The 17051-nt window shown below is 40.0% G+C and overlaps 1 protein-coding gene across 1 annotated transcript; it reads left to right on the top strand.

Moving 5' to 3' along the window:
• Positions 1 to 277: 277 nt before the first annotated feature.
• Positions 278 to 6806, top strand: LOC111220692 (secretory carrier-associated membrane protein 5-like). Its single transcript, XM_022743873.1, has 7 exons — positions 278 to 446; positions 897 to 959; positions 1053 to 1172; positions 2653 to 2809; positions 4043 to 4144; positions 5032 to 5149; positions 5506 to 6806. The coding sequence occupies exons 2-7, from the start codon at positions 953 to 955 to the stop codon at positions 5683 to 5685; spliced, it is 684 nt and encodes a 227-aa protein (XP_022599594.1). The 5' UTR covers positions 278 to 446; positions 897 to 952; the 3' UTR covers positions 5686 to 6806.
• The last annotated feature ends 10245 nt before the right edge of the window (positions 6807 to 17051 follow it).

Consider the following 17051-nt stretch of genomic DNA (forward strand, 5'->3'; position numbering starts at 1 on the left):
ATGTATGCGAGTCCACTTATTATGAAGCTATGAAAAATATTAATCTATGAAACAACACAGAAATGAACGGTAAATGTTTTCAGTGTGTTTATCTTAAGCGACAGACAAATGATGTTAGGTTTACCTCAGTCAGTGAGTCGGTTTCAGCACCATGGACAGAGAGCTGAACGGTGATTGGGTCAACAATACAACGCCAAGGATTAGAGTAATCCGCCTATTGGTCTGAATCAAAGTGACAGCAGAGTGAAGCACGGTGATTGGTCGAGTGTCAGGACAGTCAGGATCTGTTGCTCTATTCATCCCGTTCATAAGAAAAAATAATAATAGTCTAATAGTTTGCGTTTAGATATCGTCCGATTGGCAGCCGCAGTCTATTCAACGCGCATCTAAAGCCTTCAGCGGAAACTGTGCAGAGTGAGACCAGAAGCGCCTGCTCTCTGGAGGAGGTAAGCAGATTAGGTTTCCCTCGGAATCCGTAATTCCTGGCTATGGTAGCCAGCTCTCTGTCAAACTATCTGCGCACATGTACTGAAAATTGCTGCCTCATTTCATCCGACAAATGCAGCTCCGGTGTGATTGCAACCGCCGAGTGTTCCCGGTCACCCGGGGTGTGTGTGTGGGGTGGGTGTGTGTTTTCACTTGGGGTTAAGATCTTATCACCACCATTGAGACGTGCCTGTAGGGCTCACATATTAAATCCCCCGGCAGGATGTCTCAGTTCAGCTTATAGCACTCTCTGTTAAACGTCTATTTTTTTTTCTAACAAAGTACAGTATGTAATTTTGCAATGGTATATTGAGATGTGGTCACAAACATATAAATAAATTGCAAATAACCACATATACAGGAGCTATAAAATAAGTCACCTTAACCTGCAGTTTCTCCTTATTTGACAGACTCAAGAGACTGAAGAAGGAGTGAATCTTAGTGGCAAACTTGACACTGCATCCACATGGCAGGTCAGTAATTACATACACATGTACTGGAATAAAAAAAAACAAACATCATATACAACCTGCCATAACTAAATGATATGGAATTATATGTTGTAGAGCCCAACTTCCCTCCACTGCCTGGATTCATTCCACTCAAGCCATGTTTCTATCAGGACTTTGATGAGATCCCTGAGCAGCACCGCAGCATGTGCAAGAAAATGTACCACCTGTGGATGTGTGAGTGGCTTTCGGTTATTCAACTTATTATGTTACATTGTCCTTAGATCAAAGCTGCTATCTAAACTTTGGAGTTTAAGTTTCAACTTTTACTTTTTCAGCAGAGGCTACCCAAATCTGCAACAAAACAACAGGCCCTTAAAGGAGATTGAAATCATTTGAATTCTCCTGGAGGTCCCATAAACTGTCTTCTCTGTGGTTAGCTCATGATAAGAACAATGTAACAGAAGGGCAATGGTTTACAAGGATCCTTTTGGTCCAAAAAGATTTTTATTTTTATTGGCTGCGACTGTGATACCCTGACTGGTTTATTTGCTAATGAGTCATAGTGCTGACCAGATGGCCTTGGTTTGAGCAGAGCAGTTAACTTTGAAATTGTGTTAAACAATTTTTGCCAGAAGCACTTTCATCAAAGTTTATTACTCCATAAACAAGCAGTACAATGATATTTGTGATATTGCTCTGCTCTGGAAGCTCCCTGCCCGTCCGTGAAGGTGTGTAAGGGAGCCGAGGGCACGGAGAGCGGTAAGAAAAAGCCCAAAGCTGCTGCAACAGTGATGTATGTGCTGTGACATTAATTTAGCAGGTAAGAATAGAACAACAAGCTGAATAACAATAAAATAATATCATGAAAATAATGAAAACAAAAGGTGAAGCTGGGATGCTGACACAAGGTTGTAGTTGAACTTGGTCAAATGAAGAACTCCAATATACGTGCAGTAAACAACATGTGATTTGTTTGCAGGGCACAGTGAACAAAACCAAAGATGTTTTCTTTTCTTTCTGCAGGCGTCCTCTATTTTGTAATCGATAAACATAAGCAGGTATTCAAAAGTCGCAATCTGCTTCTTGATGTGTTATTATTCTTTTTTTCTCTGTATCTGTCCGTCTTGTATTTGGATTTGCCATTTTCCATGTTACAATGTGCAGGCATTGCTTTTTACACTTTATTTTTGTTGTTACTTTTATCTTGAGCATTTCTTCCTCATTCCATGTGTTAAAACCGTTTTAAGCCAACATCATGTTTTTTTCTTCTTCTGCTGTGCATTTGGGAAACTAAACTGTTTACTTAATTGCTGTCATGTTGCAGCTGTGTTTCGCTTCATAATTTTCTTGTGAGGCAATTTTCTTTATAGCCCAAGATTTGAAATTGACTGGCCTCTTTTGCTAGTTTAGAGAAGAAATATGGAACCAAAGCTCAGAGCTCCAATTAGAACCAAGTGCAACTAAAGTGGGGAGGACTGTAGATTCATAACATTACTGAGAATCAATAGAAAAGGGCACACACACAAAAAGGCTATTCAGGGAACACAGGCCATCTTGTGTCAAGTATTATGATTACATATTTCATTTTGTGTTAATGCTGGCTGTCTTCATATCCACTTTTTGTTTCTAAATACTTCTCTGCATCTGCATGTGTGTGTATGTGTACTGAATTGATGCATCAATGCCTAAAATATCTCTGTTGTGGGTCTTACAGTGAATAGTGCCACACTTGCGGTGAATCTCATTGGCTGCTTTGCTTGGATGTTTGGTGGAGGTGGAGTGACCAACTTCGGACTAGCTATCATCTGGCTAATCATGTTCACTCCCTGCTCTTACGTCTGTTGGTTCAGGCCCATCTACAAGGCCTTCAAGTAAGTCAAATATAAAGTACTGACATGCTCATTATAAAGTTGTGTTTTGCATTTTGCTGGCAGTTGTTGTAGTTGTTTAAAGTATAAAGTAACACAGCAACAATATAATAATTAATATAATATTGATGTTAATGTGTTATATTGAGGTATAAGATGTTAAAGGCTATTTTTGTGTATTATATCCGCTCAACAGAGACAATAACTGCATCATATACAATATAATGTATACTATGTTATTAAATAATACTGAGTGGCAGAGAGAATATTTCTGGCTCAGGGTTGCATATAGTAACAGTACCTTTTTTTCCTCACATCTCTTGTAGAGGCCAAACTATTTTTCTTAATAGAAATAAAGGATATACACTACACACGTGCATCTTATACTGTATTTTGAGGCGAAAATATGACAGTAACCAGACATCCCTCAACCATAGAAAGACTACATGGCATCTTCCTCACAGTAATGGGGAGTTTGCAAGATGTTTCTGACTCATTTCTACACACTACACTATTGTGTAGTCCAGAGCTACTACGTAGTACGTATAATGTGCACTCAGACTGGGTGATGGTCCACTATACACTAAGTGTAAATTGGGGCTTTGAGTTCCTTTTGCCTCCAGCAGGGTCAATGGAGCACCCAGAACATCCTCTCGTCCCTTTCGTCGAAGGGCAGTGCAAATTCCAAATCCTCTGCTGACATGGAGCTCTTGTCTCATGAGGTGACACACGATACGGCACTAACATGTGACCACTGACTGTACTGCCGAAAGAAACATCTTCTTAAATTGTTCTTTTATCTCTGAGGCTTAAGCATATTTCTTGTTCCCTGACTACTTTGCACAGCCAAGGCGAAGCCAATGTGTTGCATAGTACAGTCAATGATTCCCTGGTGCAAAATGCAGTGCTTACCTGCTTGGAGGAGAGAGGAAACATTACCTACAGACAGGTTAGGAGAAGTGGCACACATTTGTAGAGGAAGAGAGCTGCTGCTGCCATGCTCCGCCACACTTTTGTCACAGCACAGCACCAGGGGAGGATGCTAGCACACTCTGGTCACTGCTCTCTGGCAGCACTGTGCATTTGACAGCACATGAAACCAAATTGAGATAAGATGAATAAGATAACACAAAATATAACATGAAAATACAACATTACATGTAAATGTGGTAAATTTGGGTTTGCAAGTATGAATATTTTTTTTGCTTTTTTTTTTTGCTTTTTTGCTTTTCTCAGGAGTGACAGCTCTTTCAACTTCATGCTGTTCTTTTTTGTGTTCATGGCCCAAGTTGGCATCAGCATCATCCAAAGCATCGGCATCCCAGGATGGGGAGTATGGTAAGAAAACACAAATATTTCTCTCAAATAGCCCTAATCAATAAGTTGCATTTTACTCACAATATTCAGAGAGAAAGAGATTCAGATTTAATTTGAATTAATAATTACAATGAATTAATAATTTTCTTTTTATGTCAAGTTCTTTCAAGAAAATCATGGGAGGATTTGGAGAAATTTACTCACATAAAAAAAGCTTTAGTGACAGTTTAGTCAAGGGTAACTCTTTGTCTACTGATGCTAGATCTCACTGTTGTAACAGTAACAGTGAATCAGTCATGAATCAAAGTATGTGGCATCACTTGATAAGTAACTCATACCAGTCAAGTGTAACTCAAGTACCCCAGTCATTGATAAAGTGATTCATTTAAAAATCAGAAGCTGTTTTAATAAAACTACAAAATATGCTTTTGAATGAAACATTTTGAGCTCAAGCAGTAAGTCCAGTCAGGTAGACTATTTTTTAAAAGACCTTGTTCGCTGCTTTCATTAACATGACAGTGATGGACCATCAGAAATTGCCCTCATATAACATTTATGATCGTCCTGTTATTAGATTTTGAGAGGCTGTTAAAAAGCCCCTCAAAATGTCACCTGACTCAGGCTGATGATCAGAAATTACTATTATGACAGCCTCCATAAAGTTTATAAATGTCACCATGTGCAATTGGATATCCTCATGTATGAGCTATAAAAATTTTAAACTTTATATCACAGCACTTAAAGTCCACAAAGTTATTGGCATTTAACGTCCAGATGTTCAGTGGTAGTATCATGAGAAATACCAGACAATCCAATAACAGATGATAACGGATCACGTTGTGTTCATAGTCTAAAATTAATAAATTTTTTGATGAAATCTGGTTAATGGCCATTTGTGTCTTTTTCAGTGGTTGGCTTGCTACTATCTCTTTCTTCAGCTATAATATCTTGATCGCACTGATCATGCTGGTCCCTACTCTCATGTTCACTGCTGTGGCCTCACTGTCCTTCATTGCCCTCACCAGGGTAAGAATTTCACCAGGGCACTTCTACAAAGGGAAATGTAGGGGTGTTGTAGAGTGAAGAGTTTTGGGATATTTTATTATTGTTTTACATTAAAAGTAATTCTATTATTTGAATCAATTTAATATTATTTTCTGTAGTTTCTATGCTGTCTTCTGCTAGATGTTGCAGATGTTTCTGTACCAGAGTTTCAAGATTCAAACTAACTATAACACTGTTCAAATAGGTCTTAATAGAAAAACTTATTGATTCGGACACATAGTAGCATAACTCTAAAAATCTATGTGATACTATCAACTAAAGCAATTAAAACCACTTAACCTTTGTTGATAATAACTAGCGCTCCGACCTTGCTGCAGATCCATAATTTCTACCGTGGCAGTGGGGCCAGCATGACCAAAGCACAGGAGGAATGGACCACAGGAGCCTGGAAGAACCCTCATGTCCAAGCAGCAGCCCAGGAAGCCGCCATGGGGGCAGCTGCCGGAGCCATGCAGAATCAGTACTCCAGCCCACAATACAATGACAACCAGATGTAGCCTCTTGACAACAAGAGGTGTCAAAGAAGTGACGTGACAGTTATGCCAAAGTTTGAGCGACAGGGTTAGGTAGGGTTAGGAAGATCTCACCCACAGTACTGTTTCAGAAAAAAGAACACTGGCATATTTTAACAGGTTCAGTTTTTACATTTTGGTCACGTCACTCACTAAGCAGAATTGTCAGTGATTTCAAACAATTTCATCATTTGGCAAACAAATATCTCCCAGTGGGATGTTGGTTTTCACCTTCCCGTGTTGAAGGGCATGCTAATTATTTGTCATGTTTTATATCATTTCTCATGTATTTTCATGTTTGAGAAATTGAAATGTAACTAGTTTTGAATGTGTATTACTTTAGTGGCTCCATCATGAGAGCTGTGTACTTTGTGTTGACCTACAGTCCTAGCAGTTTTTACAAAAGAGGAAAAATATATTTTTTTTTCTTCAAAAATACAAAGATGTACAATAATCTTTATTGTATTGAAGCCTCAAATAGTGTGTATTAAATAGTGTGTAATAGTAGTGAATAGTGTGAATTCATGTATTTATTTATAAATGTTTGAATGAAAAATTACTTAGGATGTAACATTTTAGTATTTCTTTCATTTCAAACTCAAGGGTAAACCAAAGATTCATTGTAATTTTGTAACTTTATTTTAAATTATGCTACTTTCTGTGACCTCGGCACAATTTCATCATGTTTCTATGCAGTTTATCAATGCTTGCACTGTGAAATGAAAGAATGTTGCTGTGGAAAAAAAAACGGCGTTATCGCAAGTCTTAAATTGGATTTAAATAGAAACAGAAAATTTAATCTCACTCAAAGCTGCCTCTTTGATGTACTTCCTGTTAGCATGTCTACCTACACTGAAAATACCAGATTTACATCACAGAATGAACTCGTTTTGAATTAGTTCTACATAAATTCAGGAAAAAATGAATAAGTAAAAATAAGTGAAATACATTAGTCATGTGCTGTAGCCATTTTACTTTATTTAGTTTTGTGCTGACTGTCAGTTCAGCATGGTCTTTTATAAACGGTGTTGTCGAATGCAGTGTTTAAAAGACAACCTTTCTGCTGCTGTACGGCTGTTTGACCACAGAGAGGCGCTGATGGCTTTAGTATGAAATAAAAACCTCCAACATGTACACATTACCTTCATTCATCCTTCACAGATCACAGTCTGCATTTATGGTAGATCCTCCTATTCTATTTGTCTGCCTCTCTTTCTTCATGTCTCCCCATCATAGCAAATGAGGGCTGTGGAAATCAAGGTAATCACTTAATACCCACTCACAGCCACAAATATATATAAGTATTATGCTATTTTGGGACGTGTGTTCTATTTTAGCAGTTGTCTGCATCACACTGACACAGTTGCATAAATGGTCATTTGGAGAGGCGCACAGCGCACTAAGTAGCTCTACTGGTGAATCTGGGGTTTAAAAGCCTTGCTCAATGGCACCTCAAGGACAGATGGTAGTGAATGGCACACCATTGCTCACTCTGACCTTTTGGTCAGCACCATTCTCAAACGCACTTAATTCTGTGCGTCTTCTAACAAATTGTGTTTCCAATGCATGCATTGTGCAGTACATTGTGCGGTACTTTACATTTTACTTGACAGTTTTCTCTTTCATATATTGGCTAAGATGCAGGACCTTAATGCATTAACCACCCTTGTTTGAATAAAATCGTAAGACGGGCTACTAAGTTTAATATCCACAGATTGCAAATAGTTTGTTATATTATCATCGAGCAGTTACTCAAAGAGGTTGCTTGCATTGAGCATATTTGTTTCTTGTCTGAGTGTTTTGTTATATTTGCCCCATTTAATCAAGACATTGTACTCAATCATTAAAATGTGATTTTAAATTGTTTCCAATACATTACACACTGCAAATGATTCTACAGCTACATTTAAACACTGTTAACATGGGAGATAAAGAATAGGAGGTGCACTCTTTTCCTTCAGGTGGCAGTATTGGCCCTCTGTAGCTGCCTACCAGTCACACTGACCTTCCACCAGGGGCACTATATGACCTTTGTTTTTCTTCCCATTTCTCTGTTTATGAAGTCTGTGCAAGAGCACAAGAAATCTGAGATAGTTAGGGTGATTCATACTTGCCTGACCAAAAATTTTATCTATTTTTTTTAACTTACATGCAGCAAACACAATTTCTGTGTTGACATCCTGTGAGCAGGTGACCATCATAAATTAGATTCAAAGTACACTTGAAATGGATTTATCTGTGGATGTCCTCCTTACTGCTGTCTGCCTCTGCCTGCGTTTTGAGGGTGATAGAATTACTCTGTGGAGAGGGGGATGAAATTATACGGCGATATAGATACCCAGAGGACCCACCAACAGCCACCAACAAACACTGTAATTGCCATACACATGGAAATCTCTTGTGACAAGCTGTGACAGCAAAGACTTGCGCCTTCAGGTAAACAGGAATGGTTGACAGCTACAGAATATATTCATTGATTCATAACAAATCAAGACTGTACAAATGCTTTCGTCTTCTACAATTATATTCTGACCACTCCCAGAAAATGGGAGGAAATACATCTAACTACGTGCCTCTAGTCATTTAATTCAGGCTTTAACAAAGAATGCAGATCTGACTTACAGTGGGCTATGGGTTGTCTCAGTGTGGGATTCCCATACTAGCCAATGTACTCTTCAGCAAATGTTGGGAATACTGTGGTGGCTTGCAATTGCCAAGCTGTGACAGCAATGACTTGTGCCTTCAGGGAAAAAGGGGTGTTTGTTTTGGTATATTCCTGCTAAATGTTCCACTATGTTCACCAGCTAGTTGCAAAGTTTGTCCTTCTGCCTTTTGGTGCTATTTTGGTAGCCTACAATGGGTTTTTCACTGAAAATAGTTGCCACATCTGGAGAGTGAGAGGTTTGGAGGAAGGAAGAAGGAAGGAGGAGGGGAGGTCTACATAAAGGGCACGGTATGACCTAAAGTTGACACAGCACAGAGGGTCTTTTTGTTTTATTTCTCAGGAGAGATGGCGCTAGAGTGCCCTTTAATGCTGTTAAACCACACACAGACATTGCCATCTGGACAAAGGTGTACAGATGTGGAGTCATGCACTCACAGAGGCATGCCTTTATGCTTGTGTATCACACACAGTTACGCGTGTGCACATGGAGCTGGGGTCCCAACACCCAACATGTCTCCTATAAAACTGTTCTCTGAAGTCACAGTCCCACTCAGACCTCCTGTGGGTAAAATGTATAAGGGTTGACATGAGGACCAAGGTTAGGAAGGAAGTGCCTCGCTCCTTAACATGGTAATTAATTCAGGGTTGAAAATACAGCTACGTTTTTGGGGTAAACTTCTCCTGTGTGGTGCTGATCATAACACACAGGATAAATCACAGGAATTGTCATGTGACTTTGGTCATGTACGCCCACAGCAACGTCTCAGCACTAATTGCTTTGACTTACACTTTTCAGGGCAGAAGTACAATGCTGTTTTCTTATGCTGTCCCAGTTCACCTAATGTTCCAATATACCTGAATTCACCCTAACTCATTAGCCATCTGCCATTCACTGTAGACATGGGTGACTAAGACTAATAGCGAGCACATGACAGGGATCCAAAACAAATGTTTAGACTGAGTTTGCCAAATGACCTAAAGAAACAGACTTAAATCAATGTGTGGAAGTGAATCAGTTAACACTTCCTCTGTGAATGTGCATCCGCAGCCTGAGGTTTTGCAAATTGGGCAGTTAATGATGAAGTTGGCTTAAAACAGAATAAAACAGAGTAAAAAGTAAAAAGGAAGAAAAAATAATAATGTTCATAATTATGTTCGTTTGCAAAATTACCCATTTGCATCCTTCTAAAGTGGTTACTATTAATAATGGCCCTTACAGCTAGTGACCCCCAACACACCCCTGCCTTTGTGCAATGACTGATAACACCATAAGATGCCATTAGTAACATAACAGCAACAGAAGCTAAATCAGAGCATTTCACTGAGATCATCAAAAGTTTGCTGTGACTTGAAATAGGCATCACACTTTTATCTCTCATGAGAAAGTAAACAGCAAGGGAAGCTGAAAAGCTTAAACGTGGTAATGGTACATGCCAAATGATGATCTTGTTGCAGTGTCACTTGTGGATTTTACAACTTTATAACCCTGAATACAGTTTTACTTTGAACTACAAAATAGTTACACCCTATGTTAACATAACACACAAGCTGTTTCACCTTCTTTAGGCTAAGCTAAGCTAACTAGCCGCTGGCTGTAGCTTCAAATTTACCAGACACATTCTTACTGAGAGTGGTATCGATTAAGTGTATTTCCCAAAATGTCAAACTATTCCTTTAACAGTGAAGTGACTTAATTCTGACATTGTTCAACATTGGAACTACAACAAGGGTCCAGTCCCAGTTGGACTTTGATATTTGTGTTGACACAGACTCAAACAAACACAGAAATCAGCAGCTCCCAAAAGCTATTGGCATCATGCAGAAAAAATTTCCACCCTAGATCTTTACATGTGCATTATGAGAGGAATCAGAGCATCCAGCCAGCTTCTAAGGAGGGGTCACCCAGCTGTCTGGAGTGGGGCCATGTTAGTCAGCTACAGCGAGGGAGTGCTGCTGCCACCAGCCTGTGAAATCACCGATCTGATGATGGGAGTCGTCCCCCTGACAGCACAGGAAACGGTGACAGTGGAGGTTGGAGAATGAGTCTGGTGAAATATGGGCCTGTCAGAGGGGAGAGAGGCTGAGCACAGTGGCGCAGGGCCGTCACTCCCGTGGCTGACTTCATCATTGACACTCCCTACGGAGCCAGTGGAAGGGTGGGTGGTGGAGCGGGGGTTTTGCGAGGACCCGATTAAGGCTGTAAGCCTATCTTCCTTCTACAAGATCTCCTCATTTGTTCCAATTGCCTGGGACTATAAACACGAATATCCCAACTTCAATTTCTACCTTTCAAGGAAGGAAAGCCTTAATGAGAATTTATTGCCCTGTTGTTGTAACGGTGTGGACTCCCAGGGATCCATTTGCATACTCCTTGAAATTGATGAGTGGGTAAAGTGAGGCAAGTAAGTTGTAGGAAAGCGTGCTTTTTCTGCAGCAGGCACCAAAGACTAGCCAGATGTTTCAGTGATGGGGCAGGTGGTATTTAAACTGTCAGGCAGTGCACTCAAGTGTGTCTTGTGTCTATGACACGAGCTGCTTCTTTGCCCCGTATAACGCCCATCGCTTTCGATGTGGAGTGTTAACACAAGAAGTGAAATGTTTGTTAACTCAGATATATATGGTGGCGTCAGCTCTGCATAAAGTGTGTGAAGGGTGAGCTATTATCAAAACAAATGAGCCAGCAACTGCAGCTGCATGTAAATCAGAACACTGTTTTTCCCTACTTATTCAAATGTCTTCAGCCATTCACTATCTCCGAGCCAGTGGTTTCTCATCTGCCTCTATTCTTCCTTTACAAAGCCAGCCTTTCCTCTTACCTTTCCCATGCAGCAATGTGTTTATCCCTACGGAAATGAAGATTTCTTCACATCTTTATTCATTTAATTAGGTTGCAAAGCAGAGCTAGAGCCAGAAGATGAATTACCTGTGGCCTTGATATTGTGCCACAGAATCTCTACACAGTAGGCTCTGCAGAAATTAGACCTTAAGTCTGGAGGTGGGCTTTTTGGCAATGTCGGCTCCCAGACTAGTCCCTATTTTCTCTTTCCACTAAATTCAATTATCCTCACATAAACCTGCTGGAGTGAAGAGTGGAGGTCTCAAGTCATGTCTTTTAGCCCTGTCTCACTGTAAGATAGCTGGTCAATTAGGGTGGAGCTGTTTTAGTCTGTCAACAGTGCAATTTATTAATATGAGGAGAAGTCTAACTAATGTATCTGAGAACTTTGTAACTTTGCTGGACCAAGAGGGTGTTAGTAAGTTGAGCACTCTGCTCTAGAAAGACTTATGTTTTTATGATTACATCTATAAATATTACCATAAAAAATAAACAAAAATAAAAAAATATCTTGAGAGAAAGTCCAAACTAATAAATAAAGAAGCATACATTCAGTAAAAGCTTAATTAAACTCTGGCACATGCTACATGCAGATTGTAGAAGCAATAGCACCCCAGACAAAAAGTCGGATTAAACACAAACAATTATAATTTACACACTCATGATGTGACCTCAACATGAACTAATATACACACTGGCTGTAGCTAAAAAGAGACAGGGATGGGGAGGGTAGTAAAGCAAAATGTTGTCACTTGTCATCAGTGTCACCACAAACTTATGATTATGCACTGCATGAGTGAAATTAATGTCAGATCAACTCAACTATATGGTGCACGGGGGAGGAAAAATAGAAAAGGCGAAAAGGAAATAGGAGGAGGAATGTCAGTTTGTAATAATATTTTTCGAGGTAAGTAAAGGAGAAATTACTTTAAATTATTATTAGGAACACCTGCACAGCGGGTTATTCATGCAGCCAACCAGACGATAGCCACTACCACTAGACCACCAGCATCTCAGACCAAAACAAATGCTTCGTCGGCTACACTTCCGGCCGTAACCCCCGTCCCCTCCCTTAACTTTCTCAGACAGCAAAGTAGTACAAAGACCAGTGGAAGCAGCCACTAAACACACACAGAAGCACAACTGAATAAAGTTACCGTGTACACGAAAGCCTACAAAGAACAATCCAGCCACAACCATTAGCCCACGCTAGCATTGCCCTGATAGGAATGCTGACAGTTAGCAAGCTAGCATAGCAACATTTGCGAACATATTTATTATAATATAGGTGACAGCAAGTCAGCTGTCTACTGCAGCCGCTCACTAATGAAAACAGACTCATAACATTATGTATCAAGTTACTTACACATTGTGGGGAAGAAAAGCCAGTTCTGCGTCAAGCTGGAGCCCATTAGCATCTTGTGTGTCTTTCCATCTTGGTAAAGCCAGACCAGCCTATTGGTTCCATGGTCGGACCCGGACTAAAATTCAGCCTTGGAATTATCTGCTGGGACCGCAGGACTGACACTGACTGAGCAGATAAAGACACTGATGTGACACAGATAAAAAACTTTTAAAACTTAACGGATGCTTTGATGGCCCTCTGGCTGACCGGGATTTGAGCCAGTAGTCCCCGTGGCACATCTGCCTGTGCCCAGTATCATCTCTTTCTTTGTCAGAGGCCTTTTTTTTCCTTTTCTTTTTTATAATGAAAGCGTGATTTCTTCAATTGTGGAAATTTTGGACGTGACTCCCTGTGTGTTTCTGAAGTGGGGAGGGCCAAAGGTTTAACAGGGGGGACTGGCATGCACTAACATGCACACGTACATGCACTAACATGCATGCTACCTGACCAGCTACCAAAACAAAGAAAGAGAAACTAAGATTAAAACACATATAAAGGGGGTGTGACTTAGTGATCAGCTCAAGACGCAATTTATATTTACATAATAGTAGTAATAGAAAATAGTTGTTTGCTGCTATATTGCTTTTTGAAATCTCATTTACAGAACATTTAATGTTCACATCAAACACCAGAATGGTGTGATCAGAAAAAATGTGATCTCAGTGACTTTGACTGTGGCATGATTGTTGGTGCCAGATGGGCTGGTTTGAGTATTTCTGAGACTGCTGATCCTCTGGGATCAAAAGTTTACTCAGAATAGTGCCAAGAAAACCAACCTTGCTGTTGCTCTGCTAATCTTTGTTGTCCACCACATCATTGGGAATAGCAGCCGTATGACGCGACCCCTGACTTACTTTTGTGAGACTTAGATAACACAGATTTTATTATGTACTTGCTAAAATTCAATAAAAATAATCATTTTCCCAAACTATCTAACTACTACTACTATATAATTATCACAAGAATTTGACATACAGTATATATACCAACAAAAGCCAAGGGATTGCTTTGTAGTTACTAGGCCAAATCTTCCAGCAATTCCAAGCTGCTGCCATGTCACAAAGCAAAAGTCTTCTGTAAAGTGTCCTTGAGTGCTTTGAAAGGCGCTGCCAGATAAAATGTATTATTATTATTATTATCATCACATTTCATGAACATGACAGTGAGTTCAGTGAACTTCAGTGGTCTCCCAAGTCACCAGATCTGAATCCAGTGGAAGACCTATGGGATGTGGTAGAACAGGAGATTGGCAACATGAATGTGAAGCTGATGAATCTGCAGAAATGATATGATGCAAGCATGTCAACATGGAGCAGAATCTCAAAGGAATGTTTCCAACATCTTGTGGAATCCATGCCACAAAGAATTGAGGCTGTTATGAGAGCAGAGGGAGGCCCTACCCAGTATTAGTGTATCTTATAAAGTGCTTGGTGTGTGTATATGAGGTTAGTTGTATTCACTTAAATAATTTTTATTCAATTAATTATTTTGTATTTATCATCATTTTCACTGCTTGCTTATAAGCCCAACCTTGTGATCATGGCTTATCCAAAGATGGTGATGGATTTTGGAGATGGATAAATCAGTCTCAGTAGATGGTCAAAGTTGTTATCACTGGCATGACAACCTCTACAACCTGTCTGTATCCATCACAGATCCCCAGGGTTCAACCTCTTCCAGCATCATGTACAGACAGTACAACTGTGATGGCCCAGTGTCATCCTGCTTCACTGGTAAAGCTAGAAATTTCAGCCAAGGGACATTCACGGTATACAGCCCTCATTTTGTCATGACTGACAACTTCAAACCACGGAGAAGGTGTTTCCTCGTGTTCTTCATCAGCAACAATACACCCATGGCTTCAATTCCAGCGGGGGTTTTGTGTATTCGATGACGTCTCGCCTCCGAGAATGCTGGAAGACCTAATCAGTTGTGCTTCACTTCACTTGATCTGTTTCCTCAATTATAGTTGCAAGCTTGCAGCTGCAAAAATGCTTGTTACTTTACATAGGTTTGCTGGTAAAGTAAATGCAGCTTGTTGTAAGGGGAAATATTTGTCTTGGGGGTTTTTATGGCTTTCTCTACAGATCTTCTTGTCGTCAATGATCGGACACAACATTTTGCTGCCCAAAGCGGAATATTTACATATGTAATGGATTTGCTCTTATCATGTTGCAACCTGATCTGTGTGCAGTCAAGAGTCTTTCCCTTTTCCTACGCTGCTTGAATCCCCCCGGGATGGAGCCCCCAAGTGCAGAATGCTTAACGATACATAGAGTGTCTTACCCTCGATTTACTCTTGGATCAGGAAGAGCAATGATGCTGAACATCCTGTCAGCTAATCAGTATCATCTGACTCTTACAATCACCTCATAATCTAACAAGCTGTTCTGACCATTTATACCAACACATCCTCCTGCTAGTTGTGCCAATTTGTCCCTCCAGTCTCCTCCTGTTCTACTTTCTTACTGCCATGCTTGCGTCGGATATCTCTGGCATTGTGCATTATGTATATTACATATCTCAGCGATACAGTATGTGTCTGCCGGGTTTTGTTCTGTACACCCCTCAGGGTATTTTTATGTGCTCCACTCAGAATCTCACACTGTTTGGATTCACTTGGGAAACACCCTCCAGCACATTTCTTATAAATACAATTGCATATTCATTTGTTGCAAAAAATGCTCCTAAATCATTTACATGTCTCTAATTCTATTGCTTTGACAGCCAATGCAGACACTACTGTTGGAAATGTGCTGCAATATGTCCGTTTCATTACCAACAACAAGAACATGAAGCCAGCAGTTTAAAAGAGGCTCCTGGTGGACATTGTGCATTACTACTTAAATCCCACTGAGGAATATAAGACTTCATTTATGCTACTTCACCAGCAGCTGCATGAAAATATGTAGAAGCAAAAACAAGAGGCATGCTTATGAAAAATTGATCTGTAACAGTGAAACTTTTCAACAGGACAGGCAAAGTCTATCCAGTTTTTTTGGAAAAGTAATACCTCTACGCAAAACAATTCAATACATCATTTGGCTTCTCTCTCCCTCATTAGGAGTTATCCATCTGTCTCTCCCCCTCTCTCTCCCTCTCTCTCTCTCTCTTTCTCTCTCTCTCTCTCTGTCTCTCTCACACACACATACACAAACAAAAATATACACAGACATACACACAAACACATTAACATAAACACATACGGTCAAAGTCGAGTACATGCCAGCACGTACTGCATCACTTTCACAAAACAACATAATGCTGGAATGGGGTGATTTCGTGTGAACAGCCTGAACAAACAGCCCATACCAAGAGGAAGTCCCATCACAGGGGTCAGGGTTTTGTTAGGACGGACCAAATATGAGAGTGAGAACTGCGTATGAAAACAACCAGATAATGGATTCTCATTCCTCCGGGGGACAGGAAATACTTCTACCAAGAATGTCTATGTGTTTTCCAAATGCCATATTTCACAACTGAAACTAGATACACTGAGTTACCAGTTTGTTAGGTATAGGCTAGTATACAATGCTGTCAAATGGAATTTAAATGTTATCTTTTCACCATAAGGCCATATAGTTAGTTGCAGTTTAATATTGCTTTGCATGCTGTTCGATTTTGTGTGTGTGTGCGTGTGTGTGTGTGTGTTTTTGTGTGTACTCCTCCTCTACTCCTCTACTCTCATTTAATTCCTTCCATCTTGTTCAAATAAGTTCATATAAGTAGACTAATTCTGTACAGTTTGCAATTTTTGTTCACACTTGGATGCTTTGCTGTTAAAAGCAACTGCACATTATCTTGACTTTAAGTCATCAAAGTGTGATGAAGCTTGTAATCACTGCACAAGTACTATTCGTTAGTCGGCATTTCCATCTCCACACAACAGTTTGGCACATCATTGCCAATACTCTTTTCTAAGTCACTGATACTATTTAGCTATGATAAAATGTGCTACTGTAATGGATGATTGATGAAAACAAAGCAAACATAGTAATGTGATTGTCTCCTTATGTATAAAACCAAAAACATAACGTTTTGTGCAGTTCTACATTTAGTGTTGATAACATTATAGACTCCTCTCTCATTGTTGCAACACAGTGCTGTGTTCCATGTAATGCCTCCTCATGCATAATGTGACTGGTTGCTGCCTGAAGAAGTCAGATGTCAAAGAGAGTAAACTTGTATGAATGAATGGATCTTAAGCTGTGTGGTGGTGATGTGTGACAGTGATGGAAATATGACCCAGTCAGATTATATTTTAGGGTGTCTACACACATGTCAACATGGCAGATTGTGGAAAGTCAACAACAGCATGAAAACCAGTGTGACTGATTCATGTATGCACAGCACTGGTGCCACCACACAGTTGTTGCATTCACTGTTTGGTGTTTGTAGGCAGCTTATATGCAGTGTCTGTTTTCCTGTATTTGCAAAGGTCAGAT

This window comes from Seriola dumerili, unplaced genomic scaffold (genome assembly GCF_002260705.1).
Source record: "Seriola dumerili isolate Sdu_G_001 unplaced genomic scaffold, Sdu_1.0 BDQW01000003.1, whole genome shotgun sequence".
Lineage (NCBI taxonomy): Eukaryota > Metazoa > Chordata > Actinopteri > Carangiformes > Carangidae > Seriola > Seriola dumerili.